General features: G+C 41.8%; 3 protein-coding genes and 1 pseudogene across 5 annotated transcripts; 3 read left to right on the forward strand and 1 right to left on the reverse strand.

Annotated features, from left to right (window-relative positions):
* The first annotated feature begins 328 nt into the window (after nt 1-328).
* On the forward strand, nt 329-4,371 carry rpusd4 (RNA pseudouridine synthase D4). Its single transcript, XM_023414198.2, has 6 exons — nt 329-814; nt 1,495-1,702; nt 1,850-1,943; nt 2,207-2,357; nt 2,468-2,565; nt 3,915-4,371. Exons 1-6 carry the CDS (start codon nt 427-429, stop codon nt 4,107-4,109), a joined length of 1,134 nt encoding a protein of 377 aa, XP_023269966.1. The 5' UTR covers nt 329-426; the 3' UTR covers nt 4,110-4,371.
* On the reverse strand, nt 3,732-10,626 carry qrich1 (glutamine-rich 1). Of its 3 annotated transcripts, none has more exons than XM_023414173.2 (12): nt 10,435-10,626; nt 9,183-9,443; nt 8,955-9,029; nt 8,414-8,551; nt 7,421-8,323; nt 6,866-7,025; nt 6,486-6,640; nt 6,286-6,400; nt 6,094-6,202; nt 5,838-5,989; nt 5,646-5,736; nt 3,732-5,552 (listed from the first exon to the last, which is right to left on the reverse strand). In XM_023414173.2, the coding sequence occupies exons 1-12, from the start codon at nt 10,471-10,473 to the stop codon at nt 5,363-5,365; spliced, it is 2,388 nt and encodes a 795-aa protein (XP_023269941.1). In that variant the 5' UTR covers nt 10,474-10,626; the 3' UTR covers nt 3,732-5,362. The 3 variants fall into 3 exon arrangements, with proteins under 3 accessions (XP_023269941.1, XP_023269942.1, XP_023269943.1); XM_023414174.2 differs by having other exon boundaries at nt 10,447-10,625; XM_023414175.2 differs by having other exon boundaries at nt 10,150-10,622.
* A 998-nt stretch (nt 10,627-11,624) lies between these two features.
* LOC111660783 (proline-rich transmembrane protein 3) lies at nt 11,625-16,071 on the forward strand. Its single transcript, XM_023414179.2, has 3 exons — nt 11,625-12,054; nt 12,998-13,529; nt 13,799-16,071. Exons 2-3 carry the CDS (start codon nt 13,028-13,030, stop codon nt 15,466-15,468), a joined length of 2,172 nt encoding a protein of 723 aa, XP_023269947.1. The 5' UTR covers nt 11,625-12,054; nt 12,998-13,027; the 3' UTR covers nt 15,469-16,071.
* A 556-nt stretch (nt 16,072-16,627) lies between these two features.
* On the forward strand, nt 16,628-18,328 carry LOC147818694 (uncharacterized; annotated as a pseudogene).
* Nucleotides 18,329-19,094: the final 766 nt, after the last annotated feature.

Below are 19,094 nucleotides of genomic sequence, written 5' to 3' on the forward strand. Positions count from 1 at the left end.
TTGTTGCCTTTTATCTATTAGATTTATTTACTGATGTAGCCACACACAAAAAAACAGAAGTATGGAGATAGTTTAAGGTCAGATATAATTTGTGTGTGGTCGCTTGGTCTTTAATATTTTTTGTTAAAACGCAATTTTTAGGAGTTTCAGAACAATTGGAAATTGTTTTTTAATGTCCTTATAAACTATGGATCTTTGCAATCTGGAAATTTGCAGTTAGTTGGTTGGTTCAATAAAAGTCCCTGTTAAAACTATCATAATGTGTTTTTTGGATTTTCTTGCTTTTTTATTTTTGTGGAAAATAAACTTTGCACGCTTTTATTGTGAAAGGCGGCACTCGGAAGTAATTTAATGGTGAGCAGCGCATGGTTCCGCTGGGGTTTGTTTCCCCTCAGCTAATGTCACAACTACCTACATTGTGCCGCAATGAACAGCTCCAGAATATTAGCCCGTAGGAGAGAATGGATCTCCGGCCTGGACACCGTCTTCTCCCGGGTCAAACCACGGTCAAACTGCCGCCGGGACCCGGAGGCAGCGCCGTGCCACAGCCGGAGCCAGGCCACCGACGCAAGTGAGAAACCCCGCCGGACAGCGATCGACCTGGCCCGCAAAGTCCAGCAGGAGAGGACGACGCGAGAGGCTGCGGAGCCTCCGGTGTCCGGCCAACAGAGGAGGGTGATGGAGCTGAAACGGTTCAGTCTGCAGCTTCAAAATGTTCATCCCAACGTGCTGGCCAAACACCTCCACAGAAGCGTGCTGTACCAGGATAAACATGTAGTGGTCATCAATAAACCCTTTGGTGTCCCTGTCCGAGGTAAACTAACCAGCTGGACTGTCTAATTTATATATATATATATAATATATATATATAGATTTACACTGCTTTCATTTACAGTTCAAGAGTTTGTGTTTCAAATTTGAAGGGACGTAACTTCAACCTGTATCTGAGGATTAATTTCACTGTTGAATCAATCTGTCGAATATTTATGTTCATATAAGTTAATAAGTTAATCCATTAATTGAAATGTAAAAGAAATCCCGAAAAATATCTTGGATCTAAGATTACATCTTTAAATATTTTGTCCAAACAAACTGTCCAAAACAGTATAAGATCTTCACCTATGATATAAAACTAAAAGCAAACACATATTTAATAAGCTGCAAATGACTATATGTGTTTTGATTATTAAAATTGCTGCCTAATAACATTCTGGCAATTGACTAATCATTTAATTAACTTATTGTGTTAACTCTACTCAGTTTGTGTCACTGTAAATTGTCTTGGAATTTGGTTGGATTAAACAAGCAATTTAAAGATTTAAAGACACCACCCTTGGCTCTGTAACTCTTATGATTATGGTAATTGATTATGGTAGTGATAGTGATTGCAGTTATCAGTATTGGAGGTGTGTGTACTGATATTTTCAATTGATGGAAATCTACAAAAAAAACCTGGACCTGGATACATGTGCATATGTTGTTACTGTTTCTCAGATGACTCGAGGGTCACATCCATCTCCTCTGTGCTTCCTGTTCTTTCCAAAATGATGGATGGGATGAAGGTCAAGTCTGATTCTCAGATGCTCCCGTCTCTGGGACTGGAGAAGGAGGCAACAGGAGTTCTCCTGCTGGCCAGGAGTGAAGAGGCGGTGGAGCACATACTCAACCTGCACAGAAATAACCAAGTGCAGAGAAAATATTGGTAATATAAAGGATGGTGGATAGAACATATATATATGTATACATTTTTTTTTTTCAAGAAGTAAGAGATTCAAGGTCTCACTCTCACATGTCACATTTCTCACCCAGGTGTGTGTCGGTCATTCTCCTGCTCCCTCTTCTTCCACAGGGTCATCACAGTCGGTGTACCTGTACCTTCTGAAGGAGTGATTGACATTCCCATCATAGAGAGAGAGGTCACAGGGCCTCGGCCGCACTACAAGGTGTCTCTTCTTCTGTGGTTTTGATGCTGTAACGATTGTCTGTCATTAAGTCAAATGACAGAAAATCAATGCTGAAATTGATAATCTACTTATTGCTTTAGTGAGTTGCACAAATTTTCTGTTTCATGCTATCAGTTGAAAACTATCTAGAGGTGCTTGGACTAGTCAACGATTAAAACAAAAATAAACTTTGTTATTGTAGAACTATTCATATTGAGGTGCATGATTTGTCAAATCTCACTACTTCTTTTTTTAAATTACAGATGGCGTTAAGTCCTCTTTTCAGAATGAATGATGCAGGTGATGGTGTTACCAAAGTGCGAGCCCATCGGCAAGCTCATCCCGCTGTGACCAAGTACAGAGTCCTGGACAGCAGCAGTGGTTGCAGCCTTGTGGAGCTTCAGCCTTTTACCGGTAAGAGGCCCGTGCTACCGGGAAACATATCAAAGTGAATTACTGACAAACTCTTTTTTCTCTATGAAGAATGGACACTTTTTGTACTTTCTTTTTTCTTGTGCCCACAGGAGTGAAGCACCAGATGAGGGTTCACATGGCATTAGCTCTGGCATGTCCCATTCTCGGTGACCATAAATACTCCCACTCGAGCAAACTGGCACCCCAGGTAAATCTGTTTTCAATGTACTACAAAGAACAGGGTGCCCTTAAATAAACCCATTAGTATTAATTAGTGGTACATAAAGAAGGCAGCAACACCACTGAGTGGCTGACAGTATGCCACTCTTGCTTTAGTGGCAGATGCTGATTTCACACTTTCCACTTATTAACGGCATGTCGTTTGTGATCTACAGACAGACATGATTCTCCATCTGCATATATTAATACCATACCATGCCACTCGTTTTATAGTCATAAGTCGATTGTTAGTGGTCTGAATACTTTGACTAGCTCAGCCGCCAAAAGAGTACAGCGTTTCTTAGTTACAGTCTTACATAATAACTGAATAGTTAGCAGTAGCATATGCCGGAGAGAATCATTAAATGCAGGTGGGGACTGTATCTGCCAGTTGAACATTAGTGACATACTAACAACGAGCCAATGCCTCTAAAGTAAGAGTGGTATATCATGAGTCACTTTTTGATCTCAAGGTCAGTCAAAGGACGAACCGAGACAAAGCTAGTGTTCAAGCCGTACTTTGATAGGGGGGTGGTCCTTTTTTTTTTAAAGACGCTGTGTTTGTGTTCATCCATACTTAAACGGCTCTTTATTTGTTTTTTTTGCCTAATCACAAAGAGAATTGTCGTATTAAAAGAATCAGGACATGGTGCCATGAGTGAAAACATCTGTATGGCCACCATTCGATACTTTGGTATGCTTGGGCATAAAGGTGCAGTGTTGATCTTTATGGTCTCTGTGTATCCCTGTTGAGAATGTTGAGTTATATTTGCTGTATATGTTTAAGTCACATTGATCCTACAGCCATTGTGCAGCTGAAACCAAGATTCAACAAACGCAACATCCTTGTAGTAGCTGCTGACAGCTTGGTGCTTGTGTTGTTATTCTGCTGTAGATGTCTTTGGCAGTTAAAACTGAGAGCTGCTGTTGTTGTCTGCTTTATACCTCAGATCAGCAGGCAACAGTGGGATGTACCCTGGTGCAGATATGTGCCTTGTTACTGTAATTTAAACTTTCACACTGTAGAATGAGCATTACTTGCAATTGCTTGAGCCAATCAGCATCTTGTACTTTAATCTCCCTCTCACACGGTAAACACTGATTAGGTCTCTCCACTGATCCTCAGACCTACCCTATTGGGAGCCAAACAATACCTTTAATCAGCTTGCTCATGCTTTAATTAATTCACCTCAAGTGAAGTGTAGAAATTGATTTTTGTTGCCTGCATGTGGGCACATTGTTACACGTGTACAAATGGAAAAGGAGGACCCACATTTCTGCAAGGGGCTTGGTTCCTGATGTGTCACTGTTAACTAAATCGTACATTTTGGTCCACAGAAATTACCGGAACGCGTGTTGGGAAAGCTTGGACTGGAACAGAGCAAGATCCGGTATCTTCCTCTTCATTTGCACGCTCGACAGCTGACAGTGTCAGGAGCCAGTCAAGCAGACATTGATGTGTCCTGTCCCCTGCCTAAATACTTCACACAGACATTGAAACAACTGCATTTAAGCCTTACTGATGAAAAATAACAACATCCTTGCTTTTGGTTAAATTCTTTGCAATCCAGTGGATGTCTGCAAGTACTGGGCATCACGTGTGAAGGATTTCAGTCATGGGGGGGAAAGTGTAACCATTTAAATTAAATGGGAAATTAAATTATATCAAGCTGGGTTTTTCGTAGGGCTGTTGTGTAAAATGATCAAACACAGAAGAGACTGTGTAGAAAAGGACTGTACAGTACTATACAACTCGTTTTTAGTAATAAACAAATTAAGCAGAACTGTATTAAAACCTTTTGTCAATCTAGTTAATCCACATTTACATGTAATTTCCCTGGAGGTACCACTAGGCTATGGATGCTGTTGGTGCAAGAAGTCATTTTTAAAAGGCCCACAGTTAATCCTTATTTCAAATGTCAACAGAGTTGCATTTCAGGACACTCACAGCGCTAAATACTTTTCATTATTGAACTGCTTGACATGACTCTTGATACAAGGATTAATACTGCATTAGCTAAACAAAGATGATTCCATCTGCATATCCTGTTTAATAACCTACTATACATACATACAGGAATAAGTTGGCAAAAATCCTTGACGGGTGTTTGAATCGATAGCTTAGACCTGAGAAAAATGTTTCCAACCACCTGCATGACTATAATATAGCACTTGACCTTGCGAATATCGGAGGTTCGACTCACTCAAAGATCCACAAGCATAAATTATGATGTACTTTTTGAAAAAAGAAAAAAAAAAAACAGGCACAAGTTCTTCAGGTTTGAACATATCAATACATATGATCCAAAATGCAGTCAGTATCCAAAAAAAGTCATGAGCGGTGGTCCCGGCAACTGTCCATTAAGATGTAATGCATCATAGTGGGACTTTGAGGAGAAGCAAGACGTGGTTAACGGTCTGTAAGGTTACGAAGTGAAGGGTCAAAGATCTTCATGTATTGAGAAGACTGCACCACCTCTGCTCAGCTCAGAGAGCAGCAGCCCAAGAGATTGATCATGATCCAGCGGTGGTGAGACTAAAGCCTCGTTTAAATTGCCAGTTAAAAAGGTTCTAGACGTGATTGCTGAAAACAGAAAATGTAAGAAGAGAAATTCTTGTGAGTGATTTCATGATACACTCCTCAGAAGAAAATAATGATTGTTTCAGAAGTTGATCCATTTTATTTGAGATGGTCAGTGATGTTTATAGAGTCGGGACAGGTACTGCATAGTCAACAATCAGTGACTGGAGAACTAGTTCCCATCACTCCAGTCAGTCCTCTCAGTTTAACTCATGTTCTCTGGACCAGCACCAATGATCTCATGGATCTCTCGGACCACGATAATGCGAGCTAGCATGTGCTCCACTTGCTGCATCGTGAGGGGTTGAGATGAGTACCACATCGGGCTGTTGGGTGCAACGACGGGTTCTGGGGTCATGTAGTATGCGTCGTTGCGTCCTTTAACGCTTTGAGGACTGGAAAAGGAAAAGGGGAGTCAAGTTTCTTTTTGTGTACATACTTAAGAATAATCCAGTTGGGCAGAATTATTGCGATCGAGCATCACTCACCACTTGAAGAGGTAAAAGTCATAAAGTTTAATGGGACAACGAAGAGGATTCTCTGGATCCTCGATCTGCTCTTCGTACATGTCGTCAGTTCCTGAAACAGACGTCACAAAACAGGTCAGCACCAGCAATTTCTGCTGTCAGAGGCTGTGTTTCATAGCAAGACTTCATTTTGACGCTAACTGTATTGAGCACCTTTCTGCGTGGCACTGTGTGGACCTTGTCCTTTGAGAAGGCGGATACTGGTTGCTTTGTCCTTGGCATTAGTGGGGTTCTTCCTCGTGTGTCTTAGGACCTTGGAGAAAGCTACTTTCATGTGCTGTTCAGCTGTTATCAGGCGGAAATGCCTATGACAAAGACATATTTTTACCACACTGTAATTTACACACATGTCTGTGTCATTAAAAGAGAGTAGATTCAGGTCATTTGGTGCTGAGCGGTGGTTACTCACTTAGTATTGAAGTACATTAGAGTTGTGAGCAGTGTGGCTGGTGAATGTGCACCAAGCTGTTTACACTCCCACAGCATCTCCTCTGTCACATGACTTGGAATAATGTAACCTAAGATGAAAATACAAAATAAGTAATTCTTTTTAATTGAAAAAAAAACCCAAAAACACAAGGAAATGTTGATTTGCTCTTACCTAACGGATGGACACTTGGTTTCCAACCATCCAGGATGTTGTGTAAAGACCCACAGAAACGTGTGTAATATGGATCAGAGAAAATATCATCCACGCGTCCATTTTCAGAGAGATACTACAGATGGAAACACACATAAGTACCTTCACATAGCTTTCTGGCATGGTACACGATCTTCATATTCGAACAGGGCAATACTAACCTTTTGTATACACAAGAAGACGTAATACAGAACATCGGGCGCAAATTGTTCTTCCTCTGTTCCACGAGCTTCCTGTGTCATTAGGGAAAGACCCAAGTTTAACTCAGCCACCGCACTGGACACCAAGTCTTCTTGAAAACGCAGGGGTTGACGACCTGGACGCAGCCACAGAGAGAAGAGCACAGACAAACTTGTGTTAGTGCTAAAAAGTTTACTTGCTTATTTCTCAGTTTCAAGCAGAATAAAAGTTGTTATCACATCAGCGATTTAAAAAAGAAATTATATTGCGTCCAGTGGTTTAAGTAAGAACATGTAATCATAATGATGTCTGACAAATGTCATAAATGAATGTATGACAAAATGATTTCAGGTTGACTTACGTCCTATGGGTGCAAGCTTTGTCTTTTCCTGCTTGCTTAGCTCTGTGTTTTTTCGCTTCACCCAAAGGCGCCAGACCTCCAAGCCCTCCTCTGGCTTCAGACAGACAGGAACCAGAATCTCAGTGGGTGGTTCAGCATGAGACTCTGCCTGTAGTTGACCCTGCACAGGAACAAAATAAAAACAAAGTTAATGCTGTGTGTTAAAAAGGTCAGCAAGAATAAAACACATCTCAATATTCACATGATAATCAGATAATAGTAAAATCATGCAGTAATAAGTAAATAAGTAAATAACACCAAGATGTATTTGCAAGGTTTCCCACAGTATCAGCAGCTTTGAATTAGTAGATTTTAGGTATTATTCTTGGTATTCCCTGACTATAAGGACTCATGGCTGCCACAATTTTCATTCTCATCACAGCATAAGGATTCATTTTTTAATTGTTCATCCACTGTATGCATTGAGCTATGAAAAAACAGGCTACAAAGCAGTTCCAGCCATACAGATGTGTAGTTAGTCCACAGTATGGCTGTTAGGAAAGGGTTTCTTCTAACCTGCAGATGGAGCTGCTGTTCTTGTCCCTCTTCTCCTTGGCTCTGCTGTTGACTTGGGTCCCATATGTGTACCGACTGTGTAGTGTTGTAAGTCCCTCCTACAGTCTGCACTGCCACAGGGATGTGAATGTTCCCGTTCATGAACTGTGCTGGGAACAGGGTCTGTACTATTTCTTCCTGTGTTCCAGTGGAGGCCAACTGCCCATCTGCAGACCTTGATGAGGAACTGGGGGACATTTTGTCCTTACCGTTGGTGGTGGTAACTTGCACTGTGCTGTATGTCTCCTGTGGTATAGCAATGTGAGTTACACCCTGCTGTTGAGGAGCGGAGTACACAGGGATGGTCCAGGTCTCACCTGTGGGACCTGTGATTGTTCCTGTTGTACTGTACAGTTGAGCGCTGTCAACAGTGAGCAGATCTGGTCGTAGGGACACGTAGCTTTGCTGCTGCCCTTGAGGGATGGCCAGAACTGTAGCCACCTGCTGACCCTGTGGAACCGCATAGGAAACAGCTAGAGGGACATCCACTTTACGCTTCTTGGCAGGTTGGAGAACAGTTGAGACAGTGCCGGACCTCCTCTCTGCCTCCCTGGGAGAGTCCTGTTGCTGGGAAGGAGACATGGCCTCTATGGTCTGAATCTGGATCTGCTGGCCACCTTGTAGTTGAATTTGTTGTCCACCTTGTAGTTGAATTTGTTGGCCGCCCTGTAGTTGAATCTGTTGGCCGCCCTGTAGTTGAATCTGTTGGCCGCCCTGTAGTTGAATCTGTTGGCCGCCCTGTAGTTGAATCTGTTGGCCAGCCTGAAGTTGAATTTGCTGACCCCCTGGCAGCTGAATATGCTGCGCTCCTTGTAAGTGGATTTGTTGTCCTCCGGCCACAGCTGCAACCAACTGTGCCTGAATCTGTAAAATACAGGCAGCGTTGTGAAAAAACCCAGCAGAAATTCATCACATGGATACACTTGATATGGGTGATGGAAATTAATACTGTACCTGCTGTTGCTGCTCCTCTGTGAGCTCTCCCTGCTGGACAAGCTGGGCTGTGGAGATTCCCTGCAGGTCCTGCTGAGAGGGAGAGGCCACCTGAAGAACCTGGCCGACTGTCTGGCCCTGCTGTTCCTGGATCTGAACCTGGAACAGTGTGGGAGCATGAAAAATAAACAGGCTCAGCAGCAAGCAATAACATACTTTCTGTTCACTCAAAAATTGTGAAGTACTCTTTTCTGTGAAGTAAGTAAATTCATTTCGATGATAAATTCACCTTATCTCCAAATTAATTATGGCATTCCTTGTAATAAAATGTGATAAATCTGTTAATAACGTGCACTGATACCAAAACAATCAATACTGACCAGGTCAGACAGACAGGTATTTTGCCCAAGAAACAATTTCTTCCCCACAGAAAAAGTCACATTTGTTACAGAATTGTATTTTCATAGTGATATTAATACATTTTTCTGGGCCTTTCCAGACCCATCTGTTTTGAGAAGTTTAAACATGGTATGAGATACCAGATACTGGCGTATAAACTAACCTGCACTTGAAGCTGCTGCTCAGACCCTTGGTGCACAGACAGATGAGGTGAAATATCTGCCGAGGTCACCTGTACCTGTCATAAAACATGCACATATATATATATAAATATATAAATAAATAAATAAATAAATAAGAAGAATATATAAATAAAAGGTGCAACATATTGTACCACTCTGAACAATAGCAATAATATCATTCAACAATAACCATGTTAAAAGATTTTTACCGGGCAAGCCAGCTCTAAAAGCGACCCAGCCACCTCTGTGCTGTCTGTGTAGACACAGTTGGTACCCTGCTGCTGGTACACCATGGCTGTGGTGGTGGCTGCCCCTTCCTGCTGGCTGAACTCCTGCAGCACCTCTGGGCCCTTGGCAAGACACTCCAGGAACTCCTTCATCCTGTGTTGAGGCACAGTGCGCGCCTTCTGCCGCACATATTCATCGAAGGAAACAACCCCACTCTCCTGCTCATTCATCGTCACTTTGACCTAGACAGAAGGGAACAGATCTTTAAACATTGTAGATTATAATCAAGTACCAAACAGTTTACATTCACAATGGGGCGTATTGAAATCTTTAATAGAGAAAATTCTCATGAAGAGGGGGCGGTGGTGTAATCTTGCATCTACATTTACAGGAACAAGACATAATGAGCTAAAGAGTACGATTTAAACAGTTACTAATTAGATAGGGGGCGTTGAAATAACAAAATGGGACAAAGTGCATTTAGACTTGTAATACAAAGTCTGCTGCGTTTCAATCAACTTTGTCTAGTAATTTAAACATTACATTCACAGCTGAGCCTTTTTTTTCTTTTTTACTGAGACTTTTCGTTAAGTGTTTATAAAGCCACTGATCAAGGCACCAACAGTATGATTTCCAGACTGTATGTGCAGACTGCCTAATAATAGTATCTACGTTATAGCTAGTGGTTAGCAAGCTAGCTTCACACTGTTAGCAAGGCACTGTTTTGTCACAACCCATATGGATAATTGGCTCGCTGACTGTATCAAAACACCGACAGATACCAATGCGGTGTCTAATGTATAAGATCTGCCTGCATATCATAGGATACGTTAACAAACATTTAGAGCAACAGCCCATTCATTAAAGTAACATGACGCTAGCTAACTAGCTAACCATTGTGCTAACGTTAGCTAGCTAGCTCGATGACTCCGGATCCTGTCATGCTACCTTAAATAAAACGAAATCCTCTCCTTTCCGCCAAGGCACGGTGTTTAAAACTAAAAAGCCGATAAACGTCTAACAGCTACCAGCAGCATGCCATTCACTTCGCTACATAGTGCATGTGGCAGCGGTGTAATCCCGCAAACAATGCTTCGATTAGATAAAATTAAGCAGCAGCGACGGCAGCAAGCAGGCGAGGTCTCTGACGTCTGCTTGTTTCAGGGTGAGATCCAGGCTGCTGTCCGTACAAAACAAGTTTCCCAAGCAGATTGATTTATCCAGCAGAATCACCAGTTGTATTACCACAGCCTGCGCCACACCGCCACACATGCAGAATCGGGTCCACAGTGTTTATCCAGTGAGATATAAAATGACGGAAGTATAGGCCCCGAGAAAAACGCGACTCCTCTTCAGACTGCTCTGCCAGGCGACGGGCCTGCCGCGCTGTCCTGTTAACAAGCGTCCCATCCCACAGCATGACCAAGACCTGCATTAATATGTGGCTCTCTGCAAATGTCACATGGAAACTAAAATTACATTCAGACGCCACATATGCAGCTATGATGGGCATAAGTCAACGCTCAGTCTGTCACCAGCTGTAATGATGCTTAATCAGATTTCATTATTTGTCTGTTTAAATGAGTCAAAATCAGATAATCAGCCAAATCTCTTAGACTAATAGTGGGTCATTTGGAGACATACCATATTATCTGTACATACAATCCTTCTGTATTACCTGTATTTATTATTACACTGAAAAGCTGAAGGAAAACAGTAGATGAGAAATTATTATGCAATCAAATAGATAGATAGATAGATAGATAGATAGATAGATAGATAGATAGATAGATAGATAGATAGATAGATAGATAAATATATAGAGTTAAAATGATTTTCAGTATGGTTTTGGCAAAGCCTGGTAAATATTTGAATGCATGTACCTTTAACAAAATCTAACTTCCCCAGTCTGCCTTAAAGAGCCAGGCATGTGCCACTGAGGGCCTCCCCCTGTTTGCTCCACAACAAACTGCCTCTCACCCCTCTTAAGGTGGACCAAGACAGATGAACCATGTGCATAGGCTATGTCCTCTACACACTGGATGGGAAACAGTTAATTCCCACACTTACTGCAGTCTGTCTAAGACTCTGTAAGAGCTCTCTGGTGGAAATGGTAGTATTTATATATGTATATTAATATTTTTCCTTTAATAAAATTATGTAGATCCCAATGATAGAGAAAACACCATTTCTAACAATCTTGTATACATTTTCTTACATCATATAGAATGCATAACATCTACTGTCCATGTGCTATGTCATGTTTAACATAAGACTTTTCAAATGCATACATACAAACTAATAAGCCCATAAACTGGCATGAAACAATACTATAGTACTCGTGTCTAGTTGGCTGCACATTATCACTTCATGTGACTTTGTGCCACTGTAAGAATCTTACTGTAATCCTTTCTAGAAGGGATTTGCCTTCACACAACTGTTGTAGAGAGAGGTAGCTAGGTGAGACATGTGGACTTTTATTAAGTAAATTATTTACAAAAATATTTTCCTTTTTAAATATCCATGCGTGAAGACGATCACCTGGCAGATATTCATGCAAGCAATTCTATTTCTGAAGGGACCCCTGGCATTCAGGTCATGCTCTTTGTCTCTGCAGGTGACTTCGTGATGGGAGGCTGCCAAGTCACCAGACGGCGCAGTAATACGAATAAGACGTCAGCTTGAAGGCTAGATGGCTGTGAGCGTGTCTATAAATCCAATGTGATCAACCCTCACTGTGATGCTCCTTATTCTCCACATCATAAATCAGATGTTACACACCTTTGAACTGCAACTAGAGATGGAGTGCAACCTGTGAAGCATTAACAGGAAGCAGCGCACAAGGAATCACAGGTACACAGTCACTTTACTGAGCATTTTAATTTGTGTGTGTGTGTGTGTGTGTGTGTGTGTGTGTGTGTGTGGAGTTAGTTGGGGTGGTTGTTTAGCAGAGATTGTTTTGGCAATGGACTAATGTGTTTTGGTTATGTTGTAAAATGGCTGTAATAGTTGGAAAATCCACTACAAATTGCATCGCATGTAAAGCTTTTTCAATGTTTCTGTATTTCTTTTTTGGAAAGATCGCACTTTTTAAAAATCTAATAGTAGAATTTCTCAGCAGTAAGTCGGGACACAGGGCATTTCTTAACCTTATGGTTTATGTTTTGAGCAATGTTAAAATAAACAGCAACAGAAATAACATTAAATTATGATCTGAACTCACCTGAAGTTCCATTTGGAAAATCAGGTCACCTGCAAGAAATGTTGTCAGGATGAACATAACATTCATGGCACTTGGGCTCTAGTGTATTTCCTACTCACTTTAGTCATTTATGATTTGTTTTTATTGTTTTGTGATTTGCGTACCACTGAAATGGCAGCTTGACCTTTATGCCCCGAAGGGCACGAACAGCTTGGCAGAGACACAGCATGAGCCAGTCCTCGTGCTGTGTCTCTGCTAAGCTGTGCTGTATTTTTGTTGAAAAAATAGTGGGCAGCCCCACTGGATTACACAGGCGAATGATTGTTCTTTATAGGATTGAAAGTCAAGATCAATTATCTGGCAATCTGCGGGACTCTTTACGTCTACCTAACCTCTTAAGTCTTTCTACTAACAGCTGTTTCACAATTATGTAAAATAGTGTCCTAGTGTCTTAAATAGTAAAGTCCATATCATGTTGATACATGATAAGGGTGGTTGTTCTGCAGTTGAATAGTTATGTGTGTGTAGCCCAGAATGTTTCCATATAGATGTGGAAGTACATGTCAACTTTTCCTCTTTTTTGTTGACCTACAGGTCTTGGAATTTTTATTTTGGTGACAAAAAATGGGGCGTTCATCTTTGTTCTTCGTTACACTGTCTCTCTTTTCACTTGGATGTCTTATTCAAACTTCACATTCACTGGACAACTCCGATTTGGTCCGAGTAACCCGAAGCACGGACAGGAACAGCAATGCCACTGACAGCTTGGCCGGGGAAGTAATCTTCCATTCAGAAAGCAGCAGTGACTCCGTGGAAGGCAGTGGACATAATGTCGACAGTGTAACATCACAGAAACTCATCAATAAGACAAAGGAACATGAGCCAGCCAGCAATGAAAACCATTCTGGGTCTGGAAAAACTTTAACTACAACCCTGGAGCTTATTCTACACCACTTACAGGCTCATGACCAAGGAGCTGACAAAGCTAATACTTCAATTACAGGACACACCCACTCCAGTGTACACATCGTCTCAGAGGAAGCTTTCTCGGAAGGCAGCCACATAACAAGTGAGGAACAGTTCAAAGAGAGTCATACATCCATAGTAAATGATGAGTCTCTGGATGGTGAGTGAACATATGATAGTAAATTGAAGTCAAACATAACGTCATTGTTCTCATTCTCCTTTTTCTTCTTTAAATACACTCAAGCTGAGTCACTTTCTGATACATCATTTAATTATCACTATTAGATGAAAAACAAAAAAACCCCTCCCCCCTTAGCCATATATTAAAATATACAACAGATGCAAAAGATATTTTCACAACACTGTGTTTTATACTGTTACAAATTGCCAGTTGAATTCTTCTCCTTTATCTCTCTGTCTCTCTTTCAGGTGGGGAAGTCTCTGAACTCCCTGTCCAAACTTATGTGTTTACTGCTGTGACGAACCAGGACCCGTCAGGACCTGGAAGTCCCTGTTTCCTTGGTCTTAGACCTTGTGTTGTTCTTAAAAACTTAAATGGCACCAGTCTGCTCTGGGATGACATGAGCCGCACACTGGCATTTGCCTGGGAAATACATGTTTTTGGATCTGCCAGCCTTTTCATATTGATGGCAGTCCTGGCGCTTTTGGGAATGGCTGGTGCATGCACTCTTCCTCATCCCCTCTGTGATTCCCTGACCCTGGCGAATAGCCTCCTAATTATAGGTGGTACTTTACGTGGTGTCCTCCTTCTACTTGATCCTTATGGCACCCGTCAAATCCTGTCTCGTGCTACTCTGGCTGCGTTCCATAACATTCCTCTCCAGCTTCTTCTGTGGGCACAGGTCGCCCTCGCTCTGGTCACACTCAGAGGGTTGAAATTACTACTTTTTCCACTAAAGCTGCAGAGCCCATGGGTGGTTGGAGGGCTGGCTGTATCACATTGCACCGCATTACTTATAGCAGACCTACACTCCTCAATTTTATCCCCTGCTCTCCCTCTGTTGCTACAGACCCTCTCCCTCTGCTGGGGCCTCCCATTCTGCATGGGAATAATCACCAAGTCTCTTTCTCACCTACAACCCTTCCTCAGGTCCTCTGTACCTCAGTGGTTTCCTTCACAGATGATTGAGAAGCGAGCAAAGCGGGTAGCAGCAGTGTGTGCCTTCCTCGGGGTGCTCTGCTGCAGCCTTCAGATGTATAGTCTCCTCTGGCTTTATGGGTTACTGGGGAACTGGAGGCGCTTTGGCTGGGGCTGGTGGCTCAGTCAGTTTTGGGCAAGAATCCTTGAGTTAGCCTGGGGATTCTCTTTGCTTGTCCTTGGATCTTGGCTCTTCTGGCTTCCCTCTAGGGGTAATTCAAGGGGTGATAATGGACAGGGCAGAAGTGATTTGTCTAAAGGGGTGGAGGAGAAAAGCTTGTGGGGTAGGGTCTTGGCCACTGTACGAAAAGGGCCACTAAGAAAATCAGAGAAAACATGGGAAGGCCTGATGCCAAATAACTGGGCAAAATATAACCTGTCTCGAGCAGCTATCAGCAACAATGTAATGTGCCAGTATGATGATCAGCCATCTACCATTATAACCGAATACAAGCCTGATCCTGTTAGCAATAGCAGCTCTGACTCCCAGGCTGCACTGCTGTGGCAAAAAGTTGGGGAACATGAATGTGTCCTTTCACTTATAGAATTCGACATGCGGCCCCCATCTCCTATTAACCTCAGGCGCAGCATTGACAATGCCCTTCATCACGGACAGCTTGTAGCAGGAGGTCTGTTCACACCTCCACCTCCCTCTTGGACTCACACCGTGGTCACAAACACCAGTGATGGAGATGGTGGCACAACAATATTACCTCCAGCTTATGTCGGCTATGGGTGGATGTTGGATACTGAGTCCATTTCTGCATCTCTTGACCATTTCCAAGCCAAAGAGCCAATACAGTCACCCAGTGCTACAGCGGATTATAATGGTAGCATTGGGTCACCAACCACTGTATATCAGGGAGAAGAGTTAAATTCAGCGCTCTCAGCGGTCATGCATCAGCATGACTGGTCTGATGATGATGTCACAGACCTCTAAGCTTATGTCCCTTACATGAGGAGCGACTCGTACTATTTTAATCATCTGACCTCGATGAAAAGGCATAATCACATATTGTGAACAGTAATGCTCTTGAAAGACAAGGCCTCATCTAAGTAAAAACTGATATTGATTACTGATTACTAATATTATCTTGAAAGTAATTGAACAACCCTACAGTATCACACAGATCCTCCTTGATTTTATAAGATGTGTCTGCTTTGGAAAAGATAAGGCTTTGACTTTCATCAGATCTTGATATATTTTCATGTTCATGTGTTAAACATTTAACTGCATGGAAATGGTAGGAGCAAGGTGCAAATGACAATATTTTATTCCTAGTGGATGTTATGAGCATTTCAACATTAGACTTTTATAATGCTTGTTTCTATATGTCAATGTTATGCAGGACATACCAGTTTTCAGACAGTATGTTGAAAATTTTAATCGCAGCTCTCCTGTTTACATCAGATTAGTGTAGAAACCTCACTGGTTAAAAGTCAGGTGAGCATTTATTATTTGTTATCTATGGTAATGTGCAAAACTTTACATGATTTGATGTTTTCCTTTTCTTGTTTCTAAATAAAGTGACTTTTATATGAATTATCTGTAATTGTTTTTTATCAACTTGCTTGAAATGTGTTTTTAAAAGAAAGACTATCTTAACTGCCTTTTTAGCTGAACTAAAGGCAGATGAAAAGTGAATGCTAGAACTACATTTAATGGGTCAGAATATGAACCAGCATTGCTATCAAAAACTTGTTTTCTCTTTCACTGATTGAAAATCCAGATTAATCAAGCAAAGTGCCTATTCACCTGACCACACAAACCAATGCTGTCCCCCAAAGCTAGAGAAGTGTCAGGATCCAATACGTTGACTGTTGGACTATAAAAGCTACCGATGCTTGGTTAATACCAACAGGCCTGTTAGGCAACTATGAAAGCCGTTTTCTTTCATTATAAAACCTGCAAGTCTTGGGTTCATCTGATTTCTCAAAAACATGTCAGCCTCATATGATAATAGATGATTATTTTTGACATGTGACGTGAAGGGGTATGATACCCGTTATAGTCCCCAGGGTACATTGAGACCTGGTGTGTATGGCCCTCCACAGTGGGCAGAAAAGTATAATATGTCATGAACATGCTCATAGCCTGCATGGGGGTCCTTGTGTGCATGCTGGCAGAGCAATGGACCATGCTCCTCAAACCATTACTCTACAGCAACACAGCTGATCAAAAACTCCTGGGTATTTTTTAAGCATGTTGCAATATATCAGTTTTGAGAGAGAGCGAATGAAAGTGAATTTAATGTTACAGTTTTCCATGGCAGGGCAAATTGAATTTGTCCTTATGTTTCCAGTGTTGCACAGTTTGATGGATGCAAAACTCAAGCACCTGGATCCATCAGTATGATGTAGTGACAACTTGACGACTCTGACAGTCAAACAGGTCTGAGCTCCTCATATTCCCGTGGACAGCGGTAAGTTCCAGGTTAAGAGTTAGTTCCAAAGCATGTATGTCTTGTTCTCAACAGTAAGCTGTACAAAAACTGAATTTCAATTAAGAATCTTAATAAATTTGTCCTAATACTGGTCCCAGTACCTCAGTAAATTAACTTCAACTCCAATTCACCTAAAACTCTTACAATCTGAGCTTAACCTTTTCTCACCCTTTTTCCCAAACCATAGCGTGGTGATTATGTGCTACCACTACATTCATGGGGTCACCAATGACAGTGTCTTGCCTTGCTGTGAAGTGTTTTCCTGAGGACTGACACTCACTGCACTGATTGTGTATAGAGTTCAAGGTGGTGGCGCCTCTTGTGGTAAAAAGCTGAAATGTACACATGCTTTTAATTTACCCCATTTGTTTCATTGTAGGATTCGGAGTGTCTACTTTCTCTTCTGTTAGTGGATGTTGAGCTCTTAGTCATGTGCTCTTCATTACCAGACATTAAGCCTACCACAGCAACAACTATGCCTCCCAGTGACAGTGGTCAGGTAGTAAGATCAGTTCCCCCATTTTCCAGTGTTTACATGATACTTAGTGCTTCCTGAGCCCACCACTCCGGCACACACCCCTGCTCCTACAACAGGTACAGTCGCACCACGGCCCCAATAACCACAGTTACCCTCAGGTCCTACTGCAGATTCTAACAGCAAAAACCAAGAAGGGCCTGCAGCTCAGCATCCTGTGTTCGCATTAATACCTCAGTATCCACAATTCTCTCAGTAAGTCTTGTTTCTCAGACCTGTACCACCAACACAGTCTACTTCTGATAAAAACACTGCTGCTCTCCTGGCTCAGTTACCTCAGATGCCACAGTCTGAGCATGATGGGAAGGCTGATCCCCAGCAGCCAGTTTCTAATGCCACCTCAGTATTGTATAGACATTCCCTAAACTCCCACTGCCTCCAGAGGGCCAACCCCAAGCCACCACGTGCACCCTCAGACCTACTCGACCCCTGTGTTGCATCCCTCACAAAGACAAAATAGTCAATCTCCAACTGCTACTCCTAGGACCACCCCAACAACCAGTGCAGCCACTGCTCTAAAGCCATTTTATTATCCAAACCCTTATACTAGTATATATGCTCCTCAACAGGCTCCCAGGCCTAATTTCATGATTCTCCAACCACGCCTCTTAAAAACTCATCTCAGTTTGATCAGCATGATTATCAACCTATCTACCACACCATGCCTCCATTTTTATCCCTTTCCTTTTCATCAAAGGCCAAAATCACAGCTGCTGATGGCCCCCAGGAGCATCACAGACTCTCCTTCATACATTTTGATGAACCTCACAGATTTGGCAAGCAAAGCTGTAACAAACTCCCCAAGGATCATTTCCTGCTGAATAGAAATCAATCACTAAATTGCTACAGAGCAAGCAACTGAGTTTCTTGTCATGCATTTAGCAAGAGGGATTCAAAATGTAAATTTTCCTGTGGGGGTGGATAGAGTGCAAGTCTGGCTACACAATTAGCATCTGAATTAGTTTTCTTGATGTTTGATGTCTTGGTAAAGACAGTCAGGGTTGTAGCCTAGAAACACTATCAGTCACTTCCCAATTATTTCTGTGATTAACTGACAAATGTTTGGTGCCTAGAATGTCAGAAAGTTGTGAAAAGTGCTCATTAGTTTCCTAGAGCCCAAGGAGGACTTCTTCAATCTGCTTGTTTAGTCTGACCAACAGTCCAAAAATCCAGATATCCAAGAGGGCTAAACAAAACAGTAAAATACATTTCAGAGACTAGAGGCAGTAAATATTTGTTTTTTTTTTAAATACTTGAATTGTTAATCATCAAAATAGTGTTATTAGGCTATTTGTTTGATCGACCAATGGAAAAATTGTTTAAAACATTTTCCACACTGCATGGAGCAACATTCTGGTGCATATTTGTTGATATTGAACATTCTAATTTAAATAGGCCTATCGTAAGTCTAAATAACTGAATCAGTTAAAACATTGTTTCTTAGTTGTTTTTTTTATAGACTGTAACTCTCCTAAAACCCTCAAATTCCCAGACATATGAGTGCGGACATGACCCCGGTGTCCTCCAGTGAAGCCACAGGCTTAAAGACCGTCATTTTCAGTGTTTAAAGTTAGTCGTAGATATACG

Source organism: Seriola lalandi, unplaced genomic scaffold (assembly GCF_002814215.2).
Source record: "Seriola lalandi dorsalis isolate HSWRI2012SDOR001 ecotype SW California unplaced genomic scaffold, Sedor1 jcf7180002054522, whole genome shotgun sequence".
Classification (NCBI taxonomy): domain Eukaryota; kingdom Metazoa; phylum Chordata; class Actinopteri; order Carangiformes; family Carangidae; genus Seriola; species Seriola lalandi.

Coding starts and splice junctions, on each gene's coding strand:
- qrich1 (XM_023414173.2), bottom strand. CDS start 10,473: ATGTGTGGCGGTGTGGCGCAGGCTGTGGTAATACAACTG. Junction 8,324..8,413: donor CAGAGGAGCAGCAACAGCAG/GTACAGTATTAA, acceptor TGTATTTTACAG/ATTCAGGCACAGTTGGTTGC. Junction 6,401..6,485: donor TCTTCTTGTGTATACAAAAG/GTTAGTATTGCC, acceptor TTCCATCTGTAG/TATCTCTCTGAAAATGGACG.
- LOC111660783 (XM_023414179.2), top strand. CDS start 13,028: ATGGGGCGTTCATCTTTGTTCTTCGTTACACTGTCTCTCTTTTCACTT. Junction 13,530..13,798: donor AAATGATGAGTCTCTGGATG/GTGAGTGAACAT, acceptor TCTCTCTTTCAG/GTGGGGAAGTCTCTGAACTC.
- rpusd4 (XM_023414198.2), top strand. CDS start 427: ATGAACAGCTCCAGAATATTAGCCCGTAGGAGAGAATGGATCTCCGGC. Junction 1,944..2,206: donor GGCCTCGGCCGCACTACAAG/GTGTCTCTTCTT, acceptor TTTAAATTACAG/ATGGCGTTAAGTCCTCTTTT. Junction 2,566..3,914: donor CGAGCAAACTGGCACCCCAG/GTAAATCTGTTT, acceptor TTTGGTCCACAG/AAATTACCGGAACGCGTGTT.